This window comes from Pogoniulus pusillus, chromosome 9 (genome assembly GCF_015220805.1).
Source record: "Pogoniulus pusillus isolate bPogPus1 chromosome 9, bPogPus1.pri, whole genome shotgun sequence".
Lineage (NCBI taxonomy): Eukaryota > Metazoa > Chordata > Aves > Piciformes > Lybiidae > Pogoniulus > Pogoniulus pusillus.
In genome coordinates this window covers 20,025,128-20,047,810 of record NC_087272.1, presented here as the reverse complement: position 1 = coordinate 20,047,810, position 22,683 = coordinate 20,025,128, and the positions used below count along the sequence as shown (strand labels likewise).

Genomic DNA, 22,683 nt, shown 5'->3' with positions numbered 1-22,683 from the left:
GGTTGTATAAAGTATTGAAAGAAAGACTGAAAATCCACAGCAGGGTCACTTGAAGGGCACTTTATCTCCCACAGAATCAATCTGTGCATTATCCTGAATTCATACTAAAAAACAGATTAAGAGAATCCTCAAATCCCAGGTTTTCATTCTGCTGATATTAAACGGAACAGGATTCATCAGGGTTGGGGGATGGAAAGGAATAATATATTATTTCTACTAGCTCTGAAGTATACCCATGAGGTTCATTGTTAAAATACTCCTCAGATGTTTAAATATTGTTTTCATACACCAGGGCAAGCAATGTCTTAGGAATAAAACTGAGCTCCCACTCTCATATTTACAGCCTTCAAGGTTATTATTTCCTATAGTGAAAACTATCGGTTAGGGTGAGAAAAGCCCCAGCTTGTGGCTTTTCAAAAGAGCAAAAAGGTTGTCCTGGTGGTGTGGCCTATATTTTTAGTGTCACCATGGCCACACAATTACTGGTGGCTTTCACTGGGCCACGGGCAGTACAGCACAGAAATTACATATTTGCCATGCAACAAATGCTGCAGGTATATCTGCTGTTATATGACACACACTCACTCCAAGACTGAAAAAAGACTGTGAATCCATTGGAAATTATTATTTCTGAACTGCTTTAAGGTTTTCTTTTTTGCTCACAAAAAGTAATAAATCCATAAAACAGCCTAATGCAGCAAATGGATTAGGAAAACCACACTGAATTAAAAAAACAACAGACTCATTTGTGACTATACTTCTAAACTTTGTATTTAATAGCACAACGTTTTCTTCCACAAGGTTAGATACGTTTCAAAGGTGTTTCAAAACTAAATTGATTGTTTGAACCTCAAGAGAGTTGCAAATTGTACTGAATATGTTCCTTCACTTTTTTGGACATATTTTATAAGGAGATTCAAATACCTCTACTGCTTTGCTTTGATAAAATGGTATGCCCAAATAAAAGATATGCTGGAGACAGTACAGAACTGACACCAGTAAAAAAGAGTTTGAGAAATATTTTTAATATTGTGTCATAACTTCTCTATTGCAAATCTAAGTGATAAGCAGCTCACCACTCCCAAAATATGCTTTAACAGTTACCTTTAAAAAAATTAGCTGCAAACCCTGCTTTGTTAACGGTTCCATCAGAAACAAACTTCATCCACAGGGTATTAGAGGTAGATCTGATGTCTTCTGGCTTGTCGTAGCCACAAAAGTGACCAATTAAAGGACTGTTCTCATTCATACCATCTCGAATTTCCAAGTAGTCATATGCACAGTTATCATGTCTCTCAATCTGTAAAAAAATGGTTTTAAAGTGACCTATTGGAACTTGACAATAAATATGAAATACAAATCAGATAATAAAGAGAAAACTTCCAAAGGTAAGATTAGTGCTCTCCATTTAGGATTCAGACATAAGGAAAAAGAACAAGCACTACTGGACTGCTTTTAACTAGCTCTCTGCAGAAAAAAAAAGTTGAGATTTTACACTGGACAACGATCTAATCAGAAAAAAAAGTAACAAAACAAGATACATTCACTCCTGGGTTACCTCAAGTAAATTCCTCTTCTCTCATGTACATTAAAGTAAACAGGTCACAAGTATTAATTGTTTATGAGATGGTAAAAAGATTAATTTTTATGAGTAAGATTTTTAGGTGTGCTATTTTAGGTAATGACCAATACTATATTTTCTTCCTTTATTCCTAATGGTGAAAGAAGAAAGCAGTTGTTCACCTAGGTGGCTGAATCATGAGGTAGGTTTGGAGATAGGGAAAGGGTGAAACCACAGTCACAGAAAAGGGATTGGAGAAGGCTCAAATTTAATGTAACATATCCAATTTCTGTTAAAATGACAAAGCCGCCAAAACCAAACCCAACCCAGAAAAATCCACATCTTTTCTTCACATAAGCTGCACAAAGTACAAGTTGCTGCTGGTACTCTGCTCTAATTGTGCATTATGACTAAGCTCAGTAACTACAACAGACTAAGGAGCTTTCATTTAGAACATTAGGATTTCTGCTTCATTTATGTAAAAGGAAAAACTGGGGGAAGAGGCTGTGTTATTTTATTTCATTACAACAACATCAAAATATGGCACTTACACACAAAATTTGTCTTTCTTCTTTCCAGCTTCCTAATTCTTTAAGCATTTACATATGTAATTTTTTCCCCCCATTTATTCCTTTGGCACAATCTATATTGCCATTTACTGTAATTTCTTAGCTGTTTGTTTGGGAATTGCTTTGGGCCGGAGTTTGGGAAACGAGTGAGAGAAGTCATAAAGATCTTGAATGCAACCAGCTACTGCTGACTTCACTGGTAATTGTAGGTTTGTCCATGTGCCTACCTGAGCACTGATAAGTTTTTCACACTGTAATAACAACCCCAGATTTTCATTAATCTAAATAATAAAGTTGAAACACATGACATCATCTTCCAGCCTGAAACAAAGTCTGCCCTGTTGTCTCAGTAAAAGTCATATTGCAATCTGAAAGACGTGATCTCGTCCAAAGCCCACTAATATCAATGAAGGAATTGTGCATTTTCTCCACATGTCTGTGGTTATTTCACTAGTCAAAACCTTTAATTAACATCTGTTTTCCCCACATTTCCATGTTCTGTGGGGCAGTATGAAAAATTACACTTTTTAGCAGATGGAGTGCAGCACTCAGTCACACATATCAAATTCCTGTTGGGGTGAATTGTTGGTCTCTTTTCTGAGCATTATTTTATTTTTGGGAGAAGACAACAGCTAAAAATACATTTAGTATAGCAGTAAGATCTTAAATTTCCTAAGACTATAAAAATCAACCAACTTAAAAAATGCTATTGACTTTCAATAAAATAGTTTGAAAGGTGGTCTTCCATCTTATTAATTTCCTTTTACTGTACTACTACTGCAGTTTGTGCAATTATTACTGTAAGTATTATTAAGAGATTACACTATTACAACTATGAATAAACTAACAGGCAACTATTGTGTTTCTGAGAAAATATAACTGGTGTTGAGGCACTGAACCAAAAGGAACTTGTATAAAATGTGCTTTGTTTATCTGTACCTCAGGTTTTAAGATGCTGTGGTACTGTCATCTGGGAACACTGCCATACAAAGACCTATTTCACTTGCAATAGTCTCTTACTCTTCATCCTACAAGGTTAGAAAAATCTCTTCAAGTTCATGAAAGGACTCCCAGTGAACATAGTTGTAACTGGACTGGCCCTGTAAACCTTATTTACTGAAGCATTATAATTTTGCAAGATGGTAATACAAGAAATATGCAAAATGCAGCAAATGCAAAAAAGCATAAATAAACAGGTTTTACAGATGAAGAATCTGTTGCTTACAGAAGTATGAAAGATACCATCAGCTTTCGGAGGCCTTTGAGTAAATTCAGAATTTGAATGGCATTCGAGAGCTAAATTGAGAAAATTTAGCTAAGACAGACACGTAAGCACCAGAAACACTATGAAATGTCCTGGTGTAATGGAAATCCACAGACACTCTGAACATCAGTTCTCAAAAAAGAAGAGAAAATCTGGAACAATCATATTTTTAGGATAAATCATTAATTACTTTCATTGTTAATTTGTCAATAGAGTGAAATTCCAGTACAGGTAAACATATCAGACTCCAGTAATAGGTTTTAGTGATAAAAGGTACCTAGTGGAATCAGGAGGCCAGATAAGTTTTGTTCTCTGATTTATGCAAAACAATTTAAATGAATACTATCTGCACAGAGACCAAAGATTAACAGGGCTGATCCACGAGGAAGCTAATACGGCTCAGTTCTACAAAGTCTCTGGATTGCCTTAGCTGGTGAGACTGCGTGCCAACAAAGGTTCTCCAAAAAAATAGGAATACAAGAATTGATAATTTTCAAAGAACAATATTAAAAAGTTGAATATAATGAAGTAAAAAGGTGGGAGTTACCAGTTCCAAGGTCTCTGCTGCTATCTCAGTACTGGAAAGTGTATCTGCCCGACAGACAATCACAGAATAATCCCACACTCACTGGAAAATGTGTTGCCCACAGCAGGCGAAACAAGATGACTCACTGATACAGTTTGAAATTCTCAGCTTCCCAAGTGCTTTTGCTTCAGAGTGAAGGTTATTTATGCAATTGTTTTTTCCAGCATTACATATGGATTAAGAGAATTTCTCTTACTTAACTGTACCTTCCAAAGGACAGAGAAGTAATTTCTCACAAACACACTGTAATAACTCCTTGGCCTGAAATTTTTTTTTTTTTTTTGATCTCTTCTGGCACAAAGAACTGTGAGTTTTGAAGAACTTCTTGCTTTACTGGGCAGTGCACCAAGGATTCAGTCCAGAGAGGGACTGACTACCAAAAAACACACCTACATTCAAGCTCTTGGATCTGAAATGGAATTCAGACCCAATGGTGAATATCTAGGGGGCAAGGCACTCCAAAGCAGTTTGCAAAGTAAATCTCACACTCAGTGAGGAATGCTGTGGACAAATCATCAAGAAACACTGCAAAAAAACCCAGATATAAGAGAAGACTTGTGACTGTTTAGAACACCTCATTTGATGCTCATGGGCGTCCTGCCACTCTGGAATCAGAGCTCAGACTCTCCCTAGAAGACTATGTACCTCTTAAGTCCTTACAGTTGGAATCTTTTTACTTTTTTTTTTTTTTTTTTTATTACTACAAACATCTAGCAGAGGCAGTAATCTGAGAGTACCACTCAGCTATACTTCTCAATTTCCTCTTTCTTCTTATGAGCTATCAGTTCACACGTTTCACCTATTTAGAGTGTAAATCTACTAAACAATCTGTGGGAAAGCTTGGACATTTCTTCTTACAGCCTTAACCACTAGCCTAATAAGTTGTGCTCTCATTTGCTGTTCCTTTGTTTCTAATTAATCTTTGTTATGGGACATGAACAGGCCATCGTCATACTTGCAAATATTCCCTAATTTGGTGATTAGAAAAAGGCCCTGAAAGATAAGAAGAAATGAAGGTTTGATTCTCCCTGAGGTGATACTGAACTGTGACCAGTGCAAGAGCTAACATACCATGCAAGCAGACCAATGCTGTGCAAGTGTATGGAGATCATGTATGGAGATCAAATACTATGGCAAGCATCTTACACAGAGGCATGGTGCCGTTTTTCTTCTTCACATTTAAAAACCACAGAGCACAAAAGGCTAGAAAAGCTCCATATCTGGTCAGCAAATTATATAAAGTTGCTGAAACCGGGGTTCATTTTCAACAGTTCTTAAAAAGAGAGTCAGGCAACTATGTTAAGGAATCTCAAGTCAGGCCACACAGAGTCTTGAATGGTATTTGGAAAACTTTTTGGATGGAGAGAGCTGATCTTGTCTGCACTAGACCAAACATTAATTCAGGATACAAAAAAGGGAAAATGAAATAGAATTTGTGCAGTTATTATAATTTCCATTAGTTATCTTCATAAATGCTGATAAATTGCCAAGCCTAGTTGTCTCATGCTGACGTTTCACCAGCCACAGCAAACATGTGCCATATCCCTGAACTTAACAGATTAGGAGTTATATCTGTATTTACTATACCTGTGTTTTTATCTATATGCACCATAAAGCCAAAAAATTCAGAACTTTAAGAGTGTCCTTCACAGTGTAATTGCTGAAGCATGTTCAAATAAGACAAGTGAACTCAAAGGATGTTACAAAATCTATCTACAGACTTCAAGCCAGTGCATTGTGTGTGCATGACGATGGTGTATGGCATTACTTTCCTTTGTTATACAATAGTTTAGCACTGTTTAGCAATATTATGCACAGAGAGATGCACACTAGACAGGCAAGTATGACTCACCATGGCTTTTTTCTTTCCTCTCTAAATACAGGTTTCTAAGCTGAATTTAAGTAGGCGTCCTTTTTTTTTTTCTTCTCAAAACAGAAGCCAAAACCCACAGTGCTTTCTTTCCAGAGACATTCCTTTTCAACAATAAGATTTAGCAAAGATATAACCCCCTGATTATCTAACAGGATGTTAAAGCATTCCGGCTGACCTGGCTCATAGGTTTGCTAAATTGTGACTGCTGTCAATAATTTAAACATTGCAATTCAAATAACACAAAAAAAAAGCATGAAAAACCTTTCACCTTATTGAAAATTTTGGCAGGAAGGAAGGTTTCATGGAGCTTCTTTTTCACAGGGAATTCTTAACTTCCTTCACAGGTTTAATGAGGATTTTCTCAAATGTCATTGTCATTTATCCACCAGATGCTCTTCTGAGATCAGTTAAAAGACCTTACCTCGAATGCTTGAAAGGTTAATCCTACATTGTAGTTTTCTGACACTGTTATTTTCCACACGCATTCCTTCATTGGTCTGTAGTCATCAGGATAATTGGGAGACTGGATCTGGCCTTCATTTTTGTGGATTTCACCTCCACAGATGGCTGATAAAAGCATAAAATTCTTATTGTCAGTAATAACATTTTCTGTTCCCCATGCCCACACTGACATTATATGCTCCCACTTTTAAAAGAAAGAATGAGATTATTCCAGAGAGGACTTAAAAATTCCACCAAGGACAAATTATTGAGAACACAATTCATTTAAATTAAGTGTGCATATATTAGTTAACTAATATAATTCACCATTTCAAGTAGCTCTAAGCATGTCTACAACAATCAGGAATACTTTAGTATTACAGATAATATGAACCTATGTATTTTACAGACTACATTTAGAAGTTCAAAATTATTACATTTTACCTTTTTTTTTGTTAATATTTAAAATACATTTGCCTCTTTCTACAGATTTGTAAGACAGAAATACCATATTTTAGAATGAAATAATGAAATATGCATTTTAACCCACAGCTTATCACTTCAAGGAAACAGCTGTTATAATTAAAAAATATTCTCATGAAAAGTAAATACATTTTTCAGGGCCTATGCTGATGATAATCATGTAAAAATCTGTGAGTATCAGCTAAATCATATAGTTTACTACCATAACTGAAATAATTAAGAAAAAATAGTTCTCTAGCAAGTTAACAGCTACTGTCTCTTCTAGTAATAAAATGCTCATTTCGTATCAGGTTTTTGCTGAGTTTTTGGTTGGGGTTGGTTTGTTTAGGTTTTTGTACAATCTAAAGGTATCCAGTTAATATCGTTCCTCCATAATCAAGTAATTTTTAATGCTGTAAGAGGCTTACCTTCATAAACTGCTGCAAAACCTTTCCCAACCCAGTTGCTGCTGCTGCGGAACTCAATCCACATCCTGCTGTCAGAGGATGCGAGGACTTCTGGCAGTTTATCACCACAAAACCTACCTAAAAACATGCAACCAGTAACTGCATTTTCTGCCTCCTCTGAAGCCAAATGCTGCAAACATTTATACAAGTGTTTAACATTAGAAAAAGGAGTAGCATACCCTACTAAGCGGAAGTATTCACATGCTTATGGTTAAGCACATGTGTTGCTGTGGATCAGGACCCACAAAGGTTTTATTATATAAAGCTTTCAGTACTTCTTTTCAATGCAGTCATTCTCACAAGTCTAAATATAAAACCTTGGATGGATTAAGAAAGAAAACTGTTGTTACAGATTGTTTCTACGTGTACAAACCTGGGCTTTCAGGAAGTGGAAAGAGATTACATTGCTCTCTTAATATTCAAAGTCACAGTACTACTACTGTCTAACAAACAAAAGATTGTGTCTAATAAACAAAAGAATTTAAAAACTAACATCCAAATTACCCTAGACTATATTACCTTCCTACAATCAGCCCAGGTAGGCAAAATTTCTATTTGTCTAGGTGACAGAGAAGGGAGGTAATTAGTGTGCCGTCTTAATTGTTTCTTCTTTTCTTTCTTTTCAAGACCAAGAATGTAGATACTACTGTTACAAAGCTGTCCTCTGCATGTGCTGCCTTTTCTTTCTTTGCTGCCATTTTAAAATTGCGGTTGTTAGGATGCTAACAAACACTTTTAATCTTCACTCTAAAAAAACCAATACAACTGACACAAAAAGTTGGAGGTGTTCATGTTCTGAAATCCCCAGTTCCAGTCAGAGAAGATCAAGGGATGTCAAATCGAGCATCTCAATTAAGCAGTGGCATTATGGGGTGTGAAATCTTCCCAACAACCCTCTGAATTAAGAAAAGGATGGCTGCAGATTTCCTGCATCTTAGTTGTAACTCTGAGACTTAATTCATTATTGCTTTGCATGTCTTTTCTCTGCAAGAGCAGAGAAGGACATGCAAATTAGAAACAGAAGCGAACTATTCATAATTTTTAAACTACAGGAACAGAGCTCCTAAGTACAATTCTACAGTGGATGCTCTCAATAACAGTGCATGTGCTCACCACATGCACTACAGATTTCCCATCACATGCTCTACAGATTTTTCTACTATTTGTATATTATTTCCCTATTTCTGTGAACTACAGCAACTTTGTATTTCAATGCCCACAAGCAAAGCAAAGAACTCTGCAACTTCTACCTTTCCACACACGCAGCTAACTGTGATGAAAGGAAGTCTTCAGGCTTGAAGTCAAATAAATTATTTACTTGGGGCTGCTTGGAGTTTTTTCCTACCCCAAGTTTAGACACCTAAAACCCAAGAGGTTTGTTGCTGGTTCAAGAGCAAGCAAGTCCACTGAAGTCACTGAGTACAGTAGCTACGGTGAGTGCAGCATTCAACAGTTGCATACCAAGCAGGGGTGATTTTCTCCAGTAGCCATCTCTTACTTCAATATAGTCATACCAACAGAGACTACTCTTGTAAAGGTCCATGGTGGTGAAGTTTAAAACAATCTGCAATCAGAGGGGAACATATAATTAAATTATGTGTGGTTAGTGGTAGAAAATTAGTACAACATTCTGAAGAAGAGAAGCCAGAAATGGTCATATGTAGCAGGAACACAACTACTTACACAATTAACCTCTCTTCAATTATTTCCTATAGGAAAAGCTGGTTGAGAGCATTAAAAGTTTAGTCTTACATATTTGAGCAGATTCAAGACAGACTACTAACATTTAATTTCTTACAGTGTGCTTTTCACAGACAAAAAATTGAGAATACTAATAGGGTAAAATAATATGCTAATATAATTTAAAGTATGTTATTTGATATTTTCCCCTGCTAATCCTTCTTTCACTCTGACTCTAAGCAGCACTGACTGCTGGGGGGGGGTGGGGTGGGGGAAGTTAAGTGTTTGGGGTTTCTTTTTGTTAGTGTTTCCTTCTACTGCTGTTTTGAAGGGATAATTTACTTTCAGGTAAATTAACTATTGACAATGGTGGACAGTAATGTTGAAAGCAATATCAATAAACCAATGGTACACAGAGCCTTAATGACTCTTAAGGAAACAGTAATAAAGCTTTTTATACAGATACCTGAGTTCTCTGCATTTCTGGAACTTCAGAACTTGGACTTCCAATTTTACTTAGCACAGCTGTAACCAGGTTTATTTTCACCACTTAGTATCAGGACTATTCTAAACAATTACATCATCTCACTTTGGTTTAAAAACACTAATTTGAAACTGCCATAAACTTACCCTTTTAACACAAAAATAGGACTCCCCCTGAAACATAAGATTTCAGAATATGTAGTTTGGACCTTAACTGACTGGGACATCCTTAGCATCATGTCCTGCAATTCCAGGGATAAGTCCACACAAGAAGATTAAAAATAATTCATAATATCACTTCCAGTTTGCATCCTTTCATTGGGTTTAGGTGTATGGTCAGTTCTTCAGTGTAGATTAATACATATTTCAACTTTAATAACCTTTTCTATTCACATATAAGCATAAAAGTGGTTTTATTTTTAACTCTGGTCCTAGGAACTTGCAAATGAAATCTGCAACTACAAAGCAAACATGAATTGCTACACAGTAGCAGATAACCTCACACTGCAAATGTGTATCTCTGTGTCAGCCTATGAAGATGCTGTGACTATCACAGAATCACAGAATCAACCAGGATGGAAAAAACCTCTAGGACCATCGAGTCCAACCTAACATCTAACCCTTCTAATTAACTAAACCAAGTGCCTCATCCAGTCTCCTTTTAAACACCTCCAGGGATGATGACTCCACCACCTCCGAGGGCAGCCCATTCCAATGGGCAATCACTCTGTGAAGAATTTCTTCCTAACATCCAGCCTAAACCTGCCCTGGTGCAGTTTGAGACTGTGTCCTCTTCTGTCACTGGGTGCCTGGCAGAAGAGACCAACCTCTGCCAGGCTACCACCTCCCTTCAGGTAGTTGTAGAGAGCAATAAGGTCTCCCCTGAGCCTCCTCTTCTCCAGGCTGAACAACCCCAGCTCCCTCAGCTGCTCCTTGTAGGACTGTGCACCAGGCCTCTCACCAGCCTTGCTGCCCTTCTCTGGGCATGTTCAAGCACCTCAAGACCCTTCTTAAATTGAGGCATCCAGAACTGGACACAGTACTCACAGCGTGGCCTAACCAGTGCTGAGTACAGGGGCAAAATTACTTCCCTAGTCCTGCTGGCCACATTAATCCTGATGCAGGCCAGGATGCCATTGGCTTTCTTGGCCACCTGGGCACACTGCTGGCTCATGTTCAGTCACCTATTGACCAGTACCCCCAGGTCCCTCTCTGCCTGGCTGCTCTCAGCCACTCTGTCTCCAGCCTGTAGCGCTGCATGGGGCTGTTGTGGCCAAAGTGCAGAACTTGGCCTTGTTAAAACTCATAGCATTGGCCTGCACCCATCTATCCAGCCTGTCCAGGTCCCTCTGCAGAGCCCTCCTACCCTCTAAGAGATCAGCACATGCTCCCAACTTGGTGTCATCCGCAAACTGACTGACAGTGGACTCAATCCCCTCATCCAGATCCATGAAGATACTAAAATAAGGACTAGGCCCAGCACTGGTCCCTGGCGCACACCACTAGTGACTGGCTGTGGCACCATTCACCACCACTCTCTGGGCCCAGCCATCCAGCCAGTTCTTCACACAGCACAGAGTGCCCCTGCCCAAGCCAAGGGCTGCCAGCTTAGCCAAGAGTTCTCTGTGGCAGACAGTGTAAAAGGCTTTGCTGAAGCCCTGTTGAAAGGAGAGGAATTTACTCTTAGTTGAGCTGCAAGGAGGAAATCTAACATAACTGGAACAGACAGTCAGATGCTGTTGTTTACTTCCATGTCCTCTGAAGGCACCATGTACCTCTTCAAAGACAACAGAGTACAATACCATGCTAGACAGGCAGACTATGGAGATGTACTCTTCACACAGCTCTCAACTTTCACTTCTCAGTTCTTCACCCATGTCTCGGTGAAGAATTATTTCAAATTTTAAATTCACAAAACAAGAATGTTTTCTTCCTAATGTTACTGACAGAAATCTTCCAACGCCATACTACTAATTTTTCCAGACTACAGTGTTGTTTGCCTCTAAATGGCATGCCTCAAAACATTAGCTGATCCCTACAGGCAGCACTCACTCAGTTACTGCGGTTCTGTCCACTAATGCTTTCACGCTCCTTTTAGTCTAACTGCAGCACCTCCTGCTTCGATTTCCCTGTTTCCTGGATGCAAACATACCATTCCATTCCTTCCTCACAAGTCCCCCCACTTTCCTTTTGCCAATACTACATCTCTCAAACTTCTTCTACCTTACAGGCACCTTTTCCCAGATGTCTAACCCATGAGGCATTCTGAGAGTATTATTCAGTCACTCCTAAGGGTGCATGTACTACAGACACAAATGGACAAATATTATCACAAGTCCAGAACCACCTACTTACCATGTTGTTATACATGAGAAACATGCAGATCTTGCTAAAAGTATAGTCATTCAAATGCCTTCCTCTGCTTCAGATTTTTATTACATTTTCAAGTGCTATTTGAATCTATCTCTGTGGATAGCAGAGACGCCATTGGAAATCTGCTTTTTCCAAACCTTAATTACTAGGATAGATTTGGGGGTGAAATGGTTTTAGTTAGGTGTGATTGTGTCATAGAATCACAGAATGGTTTAGGTTGAAGGGGACCTCAAAGATCATCCAGTTCCAACCCCCCCATCATAGGCAAGAGACACCTCCCACTAGAACAGGTCGCTCAAGGCCTCATCCAGCCTGGCCTTGAACACCTCCAGGGAGGGAGCAGCCACAACCTCCCTGGGCAACCTGTGCCAGTGTCTCACCACCCTCACTGTAAAGAATCCTTTCCTAACATCTAGTATAAATCTCCCCTCTGCCAGTTTAAACCCATTACCCCTTGTCCTGTCATTACAAGACCTTGTAAATATTCCCTCCCCAGCCTTCCTCTAGGCCCCCTTCAGATACAGATGTCATTGTCTTAAAATGGTGCTATCTGGATGGAAACCCATTAAAATTTAATGATTCTCCTCAATGGCCTGTGTCTTCAAAACTACATGAAATGACCTTCACAGCCCTTCCTCACTCTGACATGCCAAGGTATTTGATGATAAAGCAATTCCTTCACACTGATCAGAATTCATCATTAGTTGTACAGTGGCAGAACCCCCAGCATGTCACAGCATGATTTCTGGTCAGGAACCAAGCAACTATAAATGCAGTTAAGATTCTGATTTGCAATTCTGCAAAGTATTAGAGCTTTAGACAAGGCAGAGTTTGTTCAAGGGCACAGGCTGGCTGAAAGTCTCCATGAGAAAAAAAAAATATCAGAGGGTATTTGTCACCAGAATTACTGACAACACATCTGTCATGGTAGGCTTGACTAGGCCGAAACAGGCCTGAACATATCCTGCCTTGCCCAGACATGGTTTTCTGCTCTCCCTCCTTCTGCTATGGGGAGAAGAGTCTGGAACCATTGAGTCTAAGCACCCTGGCTTGCCCAGACTTGTTTTGCTCCGGTTTACATCCTGTGTGTGATGGTTTGGGAGTTACCTGCCCCCCCACTCTTATGAAATCACCCAGACTAGACTCAGCCAGCTGGAAGTTAAGGAATGAAGCTTTACATTTAAGGCTTAGCACAGCATACAAGCAGATATTTACAATATATACAGCTGTACACAAAAATATCCAAGTTAAAGATAACGCAGAAACACAATACCCCTCCCAAAAATCAGAGTCCCCGGGAGGGGCTGCCAACCACCTTTCCTCCCTCCTTCCACCTTATCCCAGAGTTTGCCTTACGTGCAAGGTGAGGTTGGAGTATCGGCAAGGGGGGTTAGAAAGCAGAAGGATTAGTGACGTAGGGAGGAGAAGCCCAGGGAGGAGAAGCACAGGCACCAATTGCGACAGAGGCACACGCACTGACTCCCCATCTTATCTGTGTTTTGTGGTTTTGGTTTTATACATCTCAGCAAGCCTATGAGTGAAGGAGACATCACCACTGATTTCATAGCCTATGTTTTTTTTCCTCTCAGCTAAATATTCCAATTAGCCTTAAACTAGCACACTGTGGTAAACAAGGTACACACTTGGCTTGTACCTGCCTCATGCAAGGCCTATGTTTTCCCAAATTTGGGTAAAGCAAGCCTATGGCCTCACCTAATAAGGTCAAGCTTGGATAACTGCCACTAATTTGTGTCCAAAGGCCCATTAATCTCAGCCTACATTGATAACACAGATGAACAGGTAACACAATGTGCTCTGCCACTCTATTCCTGCTTGCTTGCCTGCTGCTTCCTGCTGCTCTTGCTCTCTGCTTTTGGCAGTGTTCTGCCTCACTGCCTTATTGCATCCTGAAGTGCCTGGAAACTGCCGGCCTCAGGTTTACCAGGAACAGGCTCTAAACATCTTCATGCTATAGGCCTGCATAGCCAGTGTTACACACCTGTGCTGAGCCTGCACATCGCAAGACATCCTGCCTACACCTGAAAGTATCCTGCCAAGATGGGAAGTCCTGAAGGTACACAGCTCATCCAGAGAAGCCAGGATAAGGTCAGAGATCATCTACTTCCTTTCCCTAGCACCCAGTGAAGCCTGGAAGGAATCAAAAGCCTCAGTGGCTGACAAAGCATCAACAGAACACCCTGAAAGCATTTGAGTACTGTCTGAAGCTGTAGCTAGTCCTGTGAGTCAGGAAATAATATTTTCTGAGTAAATACTTAAATCCTCTTGTAATTCACCATTGCCTTCTGCCAGGTGGGGTTGGTCTCTTCTGCAAGGCAACCAGCAACAGAACAAGGGGACACAGTCTCAAGTTGTGCTGGGGGAGGTCTAGGCTGGATGTTAGGAGGAAGTTCTTGCCAGAGAGAGTGATTGGCATTCGAATGGGCTGCCCAGGGAGGTGGAGGAGTCGCTGTCCCTGGAGGTGTTCAAGAAAAGACTGGATGAGGCACTTAGTGCCATGGTCTAGTTGATTGGACAGGGCTGAGTGATATGTTGGACTGGATGATCTTGGACGTCACTTCCAACCTGGTTGATTCTATGAGCAGAAAGGAGCTCCTCGAGTCCATCTAGTGGACCAGTGGTATAATTAACTGCAAGCAGTGTGTAGACCACAGGAACCTTCTCTTTCAGTTCAATTGAGTTCAATTAATGTTATATAATTGATAGTTATTTGTTCTAGATCCTATGTTATCATCTGTATAATGTTTCCATGACCACTGCAGGAGAAGTAATTATTATTAAAATTAGTGGTCAGGAGGGCAAGACTCCTAAATGCTAAAATTAACAATATTAGTTTTGAAAATACCATCTTGCAATCAGTTAATTACCCCTCTGCTACAACATCAGATTCGATTGTGCTACTATTTCAGTTTCAGAGAGAATTTTTCATATCTCCTACTGCCTGGGACAAGAAAGCACAAAATAAATAACAAACACAGGTTGGTACTAATAAAATTTTCTGCATGTGGCAATTTTTTACCCATATCAACCAAGGATTTATCTGCCCTATTTTACTATTCATACAAAACATTAATGAAATTGGAACATAATATCATCTATTCAAAAAGGCAGATTCAAAAAAAGCCACTGCACAGCTGCAACTCACTACACCAACATTTCTGCACAACAAAAAGACAGAGTTCATCCTAGCAGAGAGCACACAGTATCACCAACATCATCAGCCCCCAGGAATTTTTCCATGTGTATATACACTGTGTACATTTGTTTACTATATAGTCTTAAATCTTGAGAGAAAGTAAAAGGTGAATGAACTGCCTTGTTTTAGTAATAAGGCTGTGCACATTTTAGATTCAGCTGCCAATTTATGATGCCTATTAAGAAAAGGAATGCTGCAGCTAGTCTTTACCACTGCAGCCCCACCTCTCACAACATTCAGTGCTATCAAAGAATGTAAGTGCCTGTACTTGCAGAAAGCATAGAAGTCTTTTAAACTATACTCAAAAAGCAAAACATTAAATCCTAATAAAAAGGAAACAAGAGCTACTCAATCCCTGATGCCTTCTCAGTTCATTTTTAGGTGACTAATATACTCGCTTATGTTTCAGAACATGATGTGATGAACTTAAACATACTCTAATCTCCACATACCTGAAATCTAACACGGTGAATTTAGCAAATTAAAATGCATATATACTTCTACTTTCCTCTCACAATGTGAATGTTATCATCATTAACCAAGAAAATTTGGGATCAAACATAACATGTGTCCAAGGTACTATGGTATATGCATCTGTTAAGACTGACATCTCATTTCTGTTATTTTCTATTCATATCAGGTACTTGCCACAAATATGAGTCCTGCATTTCAGGACAGACAATATCATCTGAGAATAGCACTGACAGATCAGGCTTTTTAACATTAACACAAATGTCATTTACTTTGCTTTTGCTGAACTATATGGATGACTACAAGAGCTAGGGGTCCAAACACTTGCCCTACAGGCTTGTCACATCAAATTTCAGTAAGAAAATTTGTTTTGGTCCATTTGGGGCAAGGGGTAAGATGGGAAGGGAATTAGTCTTCTTACACTGCTGACTTGAAGACAGGGGTATTCCTCCATTAAGCTTTTGTCCACTGTAATACAGCCCCACTGATGGCTGCAATCTCAAGACATGTTGCAAATATACTGCAATTACACTCATGTCCACAAATAGGTGTACAAAAAGTTGCAGCATATGATGAAAATTTAAGTGTAACCATTTTCTAACTCATTATTTTCAAAAGCTAGTAATAATTGTGGCTGAATGCTACTTTTTAACTGAGGAACAGATATCCAGAGCCAATTTTATTATCACTGCACTATCTGAGAAGCAACACAAACAGTGGAGCCGTAAAATTTCCTATCTAGATTAATTTGCATCTTTTGCGCAAACCTTCTTTTATTCATCTGTTTTCATTTGTTTTTCCCTGCCAACCTGCAGAGCCACCCATGTCCTCCCAGAACAGACTGTGTTTATCTTTCCTCCTGTCTCTGGCTCCTGCCCAAAGGAGAGTGAACACTTTCCAAATGACTTTGCTTTCATTCCCCACAGTGGTAAATGCTCTTACAGCTCCTCAGGAACTATTAGCACACCATGAACATATAATTCTAGGGTCTACCAAGAACCTGGCCTGAAAGAAGCACAGAATCAAGTAAATGAACTGAGAGAAAATTACATGAAATCGGTAGTAAGAGAGAAGTGACAAAACTGGCTGAAATATCTGAGGGCAAATGCTGGGTTTTCCTCTTCCGATTCCCCAGTATGGAGGCTGGTGCTAGGTTCTATATCCCAGTCTTTAGGCTGTTTTTTACTATTTAACATTGGCCACTGCTTCTTGTAAAGAAGCCTGCATCTCTTTTATTTTTCCTAAAGATTAAGTCTTGGGCAAAACTTCCCATTGCATCCCCTCTCTTACTTATTTGGAGTCAGGCTAATATCTGAGCCAATAATTCAAAACAAGATTCAGCTAGCATGTTTTGAAAGTGTACACAAGAAAAACAGGTTTTGCTTTCATCAGGATAGCACACTTCAATCCTCAAGCCAATTTCTTTTCCCCTAAAACCAACACCTACCTTCAGGTAAAACTATAAGCACTAGAGCTAATCCCAAAGAACACCTACAACGACACTTCCTTTACCCCATGGTACTACTGCTTCACTTAAGAAACATCTCATTCAACATAGTACGAGCTTTCTTAGAGCCCAGCTATCAGCTCCAGGTGGCTCAGTCAGCTGATCCAAGCCTGTGATGGAGAAGGGACCATCCAGGAGCCTGAACCAGCCTTACATTGAACCATCAACTGGACCAAAAGCCAGTTCTTAAGCAATTTCAGGTTGCGAGAGTAGCAGATGGAATTTGTGTCTTCATTTTATGTGGATAGCCACCAAACATATAAGCAGCTCTAACACCACAGACCAAAGTCAAGTCAATAGCACCTAGTTCATGCTCCCATTTTTTTAAAATGGTATATCACTATTTTCAGTTATTATGCAAGCTTTAAACTTAGTGGAAAAGCTAAGGAAATACAATGTTTTATTTCAAAAATAGTATCTGTGTCTAGCTAAGGGATTGTTAAGGTACCTTCTCCCCTGGAGTCACAGAGATTCTCCATATGCAGTGCGTGTAGGAAGGATAACCATTTGGAAATCCTGGAGAAGAAAAGTTGCCTGCAGATTCCTGCAGTGTTTCTCCACAGGCTGAAAAAAACCAAAATACAGTAAAAATATAAAATTGAACACACCTAACAGAGAAAAAAAAAAAGCATCTTTCCAATATCTGTTCAGAATTCATTTAACTCACTGCAGATGCAGGACGAAAAACAGACTAGTTATTTTCTGATTCATTCAAAACAATGATCATAAGCCAGTCTGCCATTCATTCCATTTTCCACAGGATGATTCAATGAACTATCTGGCTTATATGCTGTCTGCTGACATGACCCAATTACAACAGTCTTAAAATCTTACTGCCGTCAATCAACTGCAAAATTATACACGTATTTTTACGTCAGTAAAAAAAAAGTGCCACACACTTAAGACATGTCCTATAAGAATTAAAACAAAAAGTACAAGAAAAGCTGCCAGTGCATGATAGGCACCACACAGGAATTTCTTTGGTGATTTCATTTAATTTTGTCCTTCACCCACATGAGCACTGATCTGGCATAAAGTCACTCATTTATATTGGTATAGAAAACTAAATCCCACATTGAACAAAATCTCTTGAAACAGTGGTTTGTTGAGATATGAGTAATAAAGTAAAGCAAATGTAAAATCCTAAAAGGCCAAAGGTTTTTATATTCTTTATTACTGAAGATTTTAGAGTCTACATCTCTCCTGTCAATCAACCACTAGCTGCTGGTAGACTGGTTAATAACTCCTGTTCGCACTAAAATACAGCATTGGAAGCCTCTGCCATGCTTGAGCACTGAAATTGATTCTGGTATGGTGTAACACTTCAGTCACTCATCTGTTATGACCTTAATCAGGCTGTTTCACCCACCAGTACTGCAGGTGTGGTTCGACAGACGTGAATTTGAGAATATTATCCTATGACTGACAGTGTAATCAGATCTGCAGTGCTTTCAAATTACAGTGCTGCCACTGCCAGCAGGTGAACTACTCTGTCATTAAAATCTCAATGAATTACAAATGATGTGGAAAGATTTTAAATGAAAGAGACAAAGGAAGGGTCTGTTTATGACAAAGACAGATGACACAGCTGTGAATGCCATCTCGTTAAAAACGTCCAGGATGCAATCTGACAACTACACTGTGCTATCAGACATAAGTTACATTCAAGGCATTAAGTATACTCTCTGACACTGAAATGGTTATTGTTATGAGGAAAGAAAAGAAAGATTGGTACAGTCACCAGGAAATATAATGGCTGAAGTTACCATCATCATATTCTTAGGAATTAAACAGGCAAATAATAATAAATTATTTTCCTCCCCCCATTCAAAAAATGTTGGTTTATCTTTAATAAATATCAGGCAGCCACAGTAGATGACACATAGAAAAAAAGGTATTCGTGCTAAATAATTATTTCTGTACAAAGCCTTTTCAGTGAAAAAGCTATATCCATAATTAACCACAACTTATTTTTACCACAGCAACAAATGCAAACTTACACAAATTGTGGAGTACTGTACTGGGTTCCCTCAAAGCTTGTGTACTGTACCACAGCTTACAATGCAAAGAGTAAAAGAATATTCTTGTAGAGGAATAGAGGAAAGCTCTTGTAGAGCAGTAGAGGAAAGGAGATATTCTGTGTAGTAGATGCACACACCCACATAGTGTGAGTGAGGAGGAAGATCCTGGCATAACTACTCCTTAGTCTATTACATAAAGTCTCTAAATTACTGGATTCTAAAAGTAGGCACATCAATGTATTAAGCATAACAGCTTGATTCAGGAGGCCTCTGTCAAATCAAAACTTTCATTAATATCTCTGAATTTAAGAGAAACATTAATTTTTTAACTTTTACTAAGAATTAACATCAGAATTATAAAATGTGTTTGGGCTTTCTGTTTTTCACCATATTAACATTTAATTTAGAATTCCTGGTTACTCAAGAGAACTCTAACAAGAACATTTTATACCAGTCAATAGTTGAATTAATTTTATGTTGGATCTTAGTTCCAGGCTAGCCTCCAGAGCTGCTGTAGACAGGTTGGTATTTGGGCATTTCTCATTTAAAAATAAATTCCTGAGAAAGGGGTACATAGTAATTAAAGCAGTTACAATTCTATGACTAGAGAATATAAACATTTTCTCTGAAGTGAAATGTGGCAACTACAGTATTTGTCCTTAGGCTTATAACATGGTTTGTTATAAACATTCTACCATGTAACTATTCATTACTAATGGAACTGACTTTGGAAAAAAATGCAGAAGGAAAATGAGAGGTTAAGTGCCACTCATTTAAATTTCCCAGGAAATAATCCTGGTATATTTCATATCAGAAGAAATTAATTTCAGCTTCACTCTTATACATCTCTGCTTTATACAGCATTTATGTATTTTTAATCCATTGTTAATAATTAACATTGTCAATGTTTTCTCTTGACTTTTTCCTCCCCTCTGAAATGTCACAGCTTATATGAATTTTACTAGCAGAAATGCCACTTCATGTCTCCCCATGCACATACTCTAAACAAAAAAAACAATCTCCTGTGTGTTTTGCAGCTTGAGGTGAGATTTCTGATAAGGCTTTCTGTGGTAAGAAGAGGGAAACTACCTTTGTTTCTTATGATAAGCTTTTCTGTGGTAAAGGAAGGGAAACTTTTTGCCTCTCCGAGCAATGGGTGCAGGCAGCAGGCAGATTACATGCTCATACAGATCAGCTGCTATCAACTCTGTGCCAGTGTTCAATTACACAGCCTGTGTGTAACACCTCTCTGGACTGGCCTATGCACATGGTCAAGTTCCATTAAGGATTATAATGAAATCTGCAAATGATCATGCCCAGATAATCCAGGGCACATAGAGAATCAACTCTCCTTTGGCCATACAGCACTAACAAATACTTACTGTCATAGGCAGATAATGCAAGCTTAAACTTTTCCAAAGATCTTAAGATCTTCAATACTTTTTAGACTCAAGTCTGCATAACTATATATATTTATGGCACATAAAGCTGTCACAGATAGCTCTTGCTAACAATGTACTTGCTAAACTAAAAACTTAAACTTTACTACAACTCAGTGTCTTGTTGACTTGATTCCTCTTTACAGTTATAAAGAAGTGATCTTAATCTAAAAAACTTTTTCTTCTCTAAGTAGCAAATAAAGGTGAAGACGTTTTTCTAATTTAATAGAGATGGGAGCAAGGTAAGCCTGAAGAACAGCAATAACAGCACAGAAAAGAGTAAGGATAGCTATATTTCATCTACTCTCTTTCACACATACTATCACAAACCATGGCAATCCATTAAATTGCTGAACTTCCATTCATATTCTATTCCTATGACCAGGCTTCCCCTGTTATTTTTAGCCTCATTACCCATCCATTATTCAGTCTCATTCTACTCACTTATTTCTTGTCCTGTCCTTCCGCCAAAAGATACCCTTCTCCATCGTTTCCCTTTCTTATTTTCTTGCTCCTATAAAACTTCATATGAATTTTAAATCACCTACAATTTCTAGATAATAATATGAAGATAGACTTATGCTGAAATTTAGTAGCTACACTAGAAGAAAACATATTCAACTACCCCATTAGATAGTTTAAAAACTGTTGTAAACCAGCCTTGATGTTCAAGACCAGTTCTCAAATGCCAAAATGACATTGGCAGAAGAAGTATCCACAGCTTAGTTCCTTGCTTTCTCCTTATTATTCTGTCATGTAACAATGTAACTCAGTATTAAAATGCAACAGATCCCTATCAGCAATTATGGTTTCCTTTGACAAAATTCCCAAGTACAAAAAAACACCAACCAATATTGCTGTTGCTAGGTTGTTGAGTCCTAGCACTTACTTAGCTGATGAAAGACAGGTTATCAAATCCCAATTCTTGGCTTCACAAAGCTCAAAACTGTTTCTGTTACTAAGTCCTTTCCTGAATAATGACCCTGAATATCCTGAGTAGCTAAAATAACCTGGAAGGCTCAGCTGCCTCACAGTGTGAGGATCAGCTGCGTTCTCCAGCAGCCTTGAGTTCAACTTCATGTTCACAGGCCCCAGGAAATGCGGTTGGCTTCTGGGACCAGAAGCTGCTCACAGTAATAACCAGAACTTAAAAAAAAAAGGCAGCACAATACCACAAAACCCTTTATGAAAGTGTGCACCTCTGGAAAAAGTATTTAAGTTGCTGTTTTCTGTACTTCTATTGTGTTTCACTTAAGGCAACAAAAAAGAACATGATAAAATGCAGAGGTTATTTATGTTTGAAATATTCACTGTTGTTTATCATAAGGAGATATCTTGATCAACATCTTTTGTCTAAAATAGGGAATACAGCAGGACTCTAAAAACATGTCTGTCAAGGATTGCTATATGCTGCAAGGATTCTGTCTTCAGTCTTACTATTTGCTGGTAAATTTATTGTATCACAAGTACCAGGCAACTGTCAGAGAGTTCCTTTCTTTATTGGATGTTGACATTTGTATTGTGTTATTCAGTTATGCAGCTTCTATTAAAATATTAACAGAGAAAACAGCATGCTAAATAGCATGTTATTTACAATTTGTAGAAAATCCTTATGCCTTTCTCTCCCTCTTAAAGCTCACTTTCTTTAGTGGAAAGGCTCATCTAAGTAAGGCTAGAAAACAAAAGTATTTTATCTCACAGTTTGCTGAAGTGCAGAAAAAGCAGCATGATCCTGCAACCACTGTTCCAGCAAGGCTTTTAAATAAATTATAGCTCACCATTACACATTTTTATCAATTATATAAAGAGGACATTTTATCTGAACAATTATTTGAACATTAGCTCTGAAATCACATTGCATCTTTTTCAGTTGATTGAAGTGCGTGTGAGAGTAACATATAAACTGAGCAGCCTAGGTTGTGCTCCATTATTGTTTCTTCTTTAAGTCAATGTGATCTTAAAATACCCACTACTTTCATAGTGGTTTTAATTCTATCAGTTATTTTGGTCTCCAGAATTTGTGGGTTTATTATAATATATGTATGCTCTCTGTTTAAGGAATTCTTTCTGTATACTCTTATTAGAATTGATGCTGCCAAGAAGAATGACATTATTCAAGTCCTTTCTGTACCCAAGGCAAACAACAATAATTATTCCAAAAGGAACAGCTGTTAAAGAAAATATGTTAAAGTGGTTTCTCCTCTGGTAGGCCCAGAAGCACTGTGTTCTCAGTATCTAGGAGATGATGATTCAGTGTACTTACAGCACAAAA

General features: G+C 38.5%; 1 protein-coding gene across 9 annotated transcripts in view; it reads right to left on the bottom strand.

Annotated features, from left to right (window-relative positions):
• TLL1 (tolloid like 1) overlaps positions 1–22,683 on the bottom strand; it is a 268,880-nt gene that overhangs the window by 27,915 nt on the left and 218,282 nt on the right. For 8 of the 9 annotated variants that reach the window (XM_064148785.1, XM_064148783.1, XM_064148780.1 and 5 more), the window contains 5 exons: positions 17,400–17,515; positions 8,685–8,787; positions 7,185–7,301; positions 6,275–6,420; positions 1,105–1,300 (listed from right to left, as the gene is read on the bottom strand). In XM_064148785.1, the coding sequence (XP_064004855.1) occupies positions 1,105–1,300; positions 6,275–6,420; positions 7,185–7,301; positions 8,685–8,787; positions 17,400–17,515 (678 nt within the window). Of the gene's footprint in view, positions 1–1,104; positions 1,301–5,232; positions 5,254–6,274; positions 6,421–7,184; positions 7,302–8,684; positions 8,788–17,399; positions 17,516–22,683 lie in introns of those variants that run through there. The other variant, XM_064148789.1, reaches the window with a different exon arrangement.